Source organism: Nothobranchius furzeri, chromosome 7, assembly GCF_043380555.1.
Source record: "Nothobranchius furzeri strain GRZ-AD chromosome 7, NfurGRZ-RIMD1, whole genome shotgun sequence".
Taxonomy (NCBI): Eukaryota; Metazoa; Chordata; class Actinopteri; order Cyprinodontiformes; family Nothobranchiidae; genus Nothobranchius; species Nothobranchius furzeri.
The window spans coordinates 68249546-68254864 of record NC_091747.1 but is presented as its reverse complement, the minus strand read 5'-3'; the positions used below and the strand labels follow the sequence as shown (position 1 = coordinate 68254864).

Here is a 5319-nt window from a genome sequence, read left to right as displayed (position 1 = left end):
CGTGCGTGTGTGTGCATGTGTGTGGATGTATGTGCATGTGTGTGTGTGTGGATGTGTTTGCATGCATGTGTGGATGTGTGTGAGTGCATGTGGATGTGTGTGCATGCATGTAGATGTGTGTGCATGTGTGTGTGGATGTGCGTGTGTGTGTGTGCATGCATGTGGATGTGTGTGCATGTGTGTGTGTGGATGTGCGTGCGTGCGTGTGTGTGCATGCATGTGGATGTGTGTGCGTGCGTGTGTGTGCATGTGTGTGCGTGCATGTGGATGTGTGTGGATGTGTGTGCGTGCATGTGGATGTGTGTGCATGTGTGTGTGTGGATGTGTGTGCGAGCATGTGTGTGGATGTGTGTGCGTGTGGATGTGTGTGGATGTGTGTGCGTGCGTGCGTGTGGATCGGTTTTCAGTCTGCCTACAACGGCTCTAGTTAGCCACTGTCCTCCCCGTAGTGATGCCTCTTCCTAATCCACACGATCTTTGGGTGTAAACCCTACAGATCAGCACAGTGCTGCGCATGCGCTCGAGGCATCGGGAAGAATCCAGTAAACACGTCGCAGCTCGAGCCAAGTGTCGACGCTGACGTCACATTGAGAACTCGAGTCGAGCTGAGTTGTAAGCGCGAGCACCGACGGAGGCACGCGCCGATGCAACGGGCTCTGCTAATGTTTTCCTGTTTCCGCTACTCTGTTTGAGAAAACGGGATCCGACTAGTTTCTGGAGATTTCTGTTGCTCCGACCGCGTAAACAAGCGGACGGACATTTTGGATCGTGTGTGTTCGCTTCGGGGCTCCAACATGTCGTCCGCGGCCGTCGCTGCCTCCAGAAGGCAGTCCTGTTATCTGTGTGATTTACCTCGGATGCCGTGGGCCATGATCTGGGATTTCACCGAGCCCGTGTGTCGTGGATGTGTCAACTACGAGGGTGCCGATCGGATTGAGTTTGTCATCGAGACCGCTCGTCAGCTCAAAAGGGCACACGATTTCCAGGAGGGCCGCTCTGCAGGCCCGGGAAAGCCCCACCACGCCGGGAAGGAGCTCAGCCATTCGGTAGGAGACCTTAGCTCTCGCCCGCCGCAGCATCTGGACCGCTACCCGCCGTCGGAGCGGCCACCCCGGTTGGGATTGGAATACCAGACGGGTCGGCAGGCGAACGGGCTGCCCTTACCGAATGGATTCCCCAAACCCGACGAGCCCCCGGAACTAAACCGCCAAAGCCCCAACCACCGCCGGACTAGCACGCTTCCTCCTAACCTGGTGCCTTTGGTCAGCGGCAGCATGTCGGCCGCTCATCCGCTCAACGGCCGCTCCGGGCTGTCCGGGCCCGTGGAACATCACGGGAAACGTTTTGATGAACTGAAAGATAAACTCAGGCCGGACAGCCTGTCGGACATGGCAGACAGCCACAAGGACTGGATCGGTAAAGGCAAGACGGTCCGGGACCTGATGGCGCTGCACACGTTCGACAGCAGGTTCAAGAAGGACCAGACCAGCATGCAGCGCGTGCTGGCGTATGAGGCGAGCGCCAGCTCCTCCAAAACAGGTGAGAGGTCAAAGGTCAGACCCGAACCAGTCCTGCTGCAGGGTTCTGGACTCGGCCTGCAGAGAATATCAACACACACACGTGCTTCTTCAGAGCACCACGTGGTATAACACTTCCTGTTCGGTACTCCTGCGACCAGCACATGCTGCAGTTGTTAACCGGCCCTCTCCTCTTCCTCCTTACAGATCGGGGGAGGCACGCCCGCCCTGTGAAAAGGAAAGCCTCCCCCGAACCCGACGGTGACGCCGGTGCTCCCAAGATGAACTGTGAAGGTCAGCCGTGGCTCTCCGCAGAGGTCCTGAAGATTACACCATCCTCCCTGCCAGGCTTCTCGGGTGCTCCCTCTTCCACCACGTCTCCCCACGCTCACACCACCCTGCCTGAAGCCGCCATGGCCCAGGACGGCCAGTCGCCCATGGCGGCGCTCATCCATGCCACCGATAATGCAGGAAGCACGGGCTCCCCTAAGGATGGCAGCCAGGTGCACTCCACCACGGCAGGTGCTCGAAGGAACAGTGGCAGCCCTTTGTCTCCCTCTCCAGCCTCCCAGAGGAGACTGGCCCAGAGGGAAGGCTCTGGAAGCACCAGCCTGTCTACTCCACCCGCTCCTGGCAGCATTGACCCCCACGTGCCATCATCACAGAGCCTCCCGGACTCTTCGGTACCTCTGGGCAGCGTGCCGCTGTGCTGCACTCTTTGTCACGAGCGGTTGGAGGACACTCACTTTGTCCAGTGTCCATCGGTGCTGTCACACAAGTTCTGCTTTCCCTGCTCCCGGGAGAGCATCAAGCAGCAGGTCGCCACCGGTGAGGTGTACTGCCCCAGTGGGGCGCGCTGTCCTCTGGTTGGCTCCAATGTGCCCTGGGCATTCATGCAAGGGGAAATAGCCACCATCTTGGCTGGGGACATTAAGGTAAAAAAGGAGAGGGACCCATAAGTCCATCCAGATCTTTTAGTCTTTTCTTGGACTTTAAGCATTTCTATATATTTAACCATCTGAGGCACAGAGGGACGTCCGTTGTGACCCAGTGGACGTTCGGACTATTCACTAGGGAGGTGTATAATTTGTAAACATGCATTTTTTTTTTCCATACTTTGTGTTTCTGTATTTTGGAGAAGGATGGGTGTGTACTCTTCACCATCACATCTAATGTTTGTGAGGTCTGGAGACAGTCCTGGCCAGTAGCATGTGACTAGTTAGTAGGGCTGGGCGTTACGGCCCCAAATCACTGTCAACATATTCACCTCAGCGAAGTTCACCTCGATTACGATAACCGTCCGCACGCGTGAAGACAAGGGCTTGTCCACTAAATGGGGCTGTGGCTGCATCCACAGCCAGTTTTAGTGACGTCTAATTCCCCCAGAACATCCGATCCACCTGTGTTTAATTCCTCTTTTATGAAACTAATACTCAGTACTAAGTACTTGTAGTTAAGAAGGTAAATTAAATAAAGCATAAGCGCAACAGAAGTAGAAAAGTACAAGTTCCCTTCAAACACAAAGGGTGCAGGTGACGTTTAGGTCGATAATTCAGCTCTAGAGGTGGAACTGATGTACGAGACGGACTTGTTCCATGCAGCGGATGTTCTAGTGTTATGGATGTATAGATATTGTGGATTGCAGCTGATGAAAACCCCACATTCAGACAATCAGAATACCATGAAAAGGTTCAACAATCTAGACTCAGTGTGGCACTGATCAGCTGATGGATCAGAACACCTGAAGGGTTCCCGAGGCTTTAGGTGGTCTCTCAGTTTGAGCTGAATTACTGACATTAATGGACTTTTGCACCAGATTCTCCTCGTTCCTGTTTCACCTGTGTAAGGTGTTCTGATGTTCTGGAGGTGGATGTGATGAACAGCTGTTGTCAGGTGGCCAGGTTCTCTGTAAAGGTGGTGGATGTGCTCGCCTCCTGTTGCTGCCGCCGGCCCCACTGGCCACTTGCCGCCCGTGGCGGCGGATAGTGGCCAGCAGCAGAGGAAGGTCTGGTCGACAAGAAGCTTGTTCCTAAAAACGCAGCATTTTGGATTTGGCTCCAGTCCATCCGCTTCGTAACACGGACGCGTCGCTGATGACGTCAGTGATCGTCCTAACGGCCATTTTATCGCCCACCTCTACTAATTGGAGCACTTGGTCCAATAAAGACGTGAACGTATGCTTCTAGCTGTACATGTATGCACTTGTTTAAAACATCAACCAAATACACTTTCAGATTCAGTACTCTCTCTCTCGTGTGTGTGTGTGTGTGGGGGGGGGGGGGTGATGTGATGCAGGACAAACTTGGGGGGGGGGGGGGGGGGCTGCACAGTCATGTGTGGGGGCGTGTCTTTTGAGGGAGGGCCTAAAGTAAGGGGTGTGTTTATTTGTGAGTGCTCGTGTCAAAGCTGACCTCAGGTCAGCCTGTGGAGTCCAGAGGAACGTGCCACTGAGTCGTGATGTCATAGGTGGTGGTGGTGTGCTGGGGGGTCATGAGGTGGGATCTGAGTGACCTCAGTGATTCTTCATCACCTCCTCATGTTGCTCTTTCCGCAGCGTTTCCCGGGATTCACTCGCCTTTCTTTCTTCACATTTTTATCACAACTTGTTCCTTTTCTAATTTTTATGACTTTTTAAAAGATTTTTCAGTAATTTCTTTTTTTTTTTTTTGTGAAGTGACACGTAAAATATTGTTTCTTCTTCGGGGGGGGGGGGTAGTCTGCTGTCGTTACGTTGGGCCGATTTATTTATTCGTTATGTAACCAGGAAGGTCCCGTTGAGATTAAAATCCTCGTTTGCAAGAGAGTCCTGGCCACGAGGCCGAAAAGTTACAGTTACACATGTACTAGATTACAGAAGGCAGTTACAGTGCAGGGAATCTCAGGCTGGTTTTAAACGTATAACCCCCCCCCCCCCCCCCCCCCCCCCCCCCGCAGTAACACAGAGGGGGCCTGGCGCTCAGAGGAAAGGTAGCACTTCCTGCTCCAGACCTTTCTACACCATCTCTGAGGGGTCTGAGGAAGGCCCCAGCCTGTGGACCTGAGCAGCTCCGTGTTGTCTCCTGCTGCTCGTGATGTTAGGGCGTCCCACCGTCCCGTCCTTTAAACGTCTCAAATATTTACTGCTGGTGGAAATGCTTTAAGATCGGCGCTGACGAGAATCTGGACTTTACTCACCTGATCTAAAAAACAGAAGAACCTGGAGGAGAGCTGCAGGATCCAGCTTCACGATGAGTGGGTGAACGGCAGTGAGTTTAGAGTGGTTCATCTCAAACCTCTCACACCAGAACTTCGGACCCGGACGGACAGATGTGGCCTGGCAGGTAAGGCGGTGTTGTGGCGCTGGAGCTGCCTAACCTGAATCGTTTAGTTTGGCGTCTTCATGAATGATGTTGCTGAGGACCGTCAGACCCTGGAACAGCCTGAGGGAGGAGCTCTGACGGGCTTGTTGAGGCTCAGAGAGGAAATGCTGAGAATGACTGGTTACCTTCAGATTCCAGCTGCTAATTTCTTCTCATCTGCCACTAAAATGTAACACCCAGAGCTCCTGAACAGCCACTGGCCCCAGGTTAATGGCTTCACTCGGATGATGCGGCATGCTGAGAGCGAAGCCCTGGGTTCCTCCTGGTCTTCCTCTCTGACTCTGTCCATCCAAAGCCCGGTACCGCTCTACCCCGCTCCTCCAGAGCGTCGGCGTGGCTGGCAGCAACTCACCGGCTGGACAACAACAAACAACAGCTGGGATGAAAACAACAAAAAACGTAAGCGGAGTTAAAAGAAACAGACCAGTGTGAATCAGACAGCG

At 53.7% G+C, this 5319-nt stretch overlaps 1 protein-coding gene across 1 annotated transcript; it reads left to right on the top strand.

Annotated features, from left to right (window-relative positions):
- Window positions 1-562: 562 nt before the first annotated feature.
- Window positions 563-2685, top strand: LOC107382367 (interferon regulatory factor 2-binding protein 2-B). Its single transcript, XM_015954485.3, has 2 exons — window positions 563-1539; window positions 1725-2685. Exons 1-2 carry the CDS (start codon window positions 795-797, stop codon window positions 2474-2476), a joined length of 1497 nt encoding a protein of 498 aa, XP_015809971.3. The 5' UTR covers window positions 563-794; the 3' UTR covers window positions 2477-2685.
- The last annotated feature ends 2634 nt before the right edge of the window (window positions 2686-5319 follow it).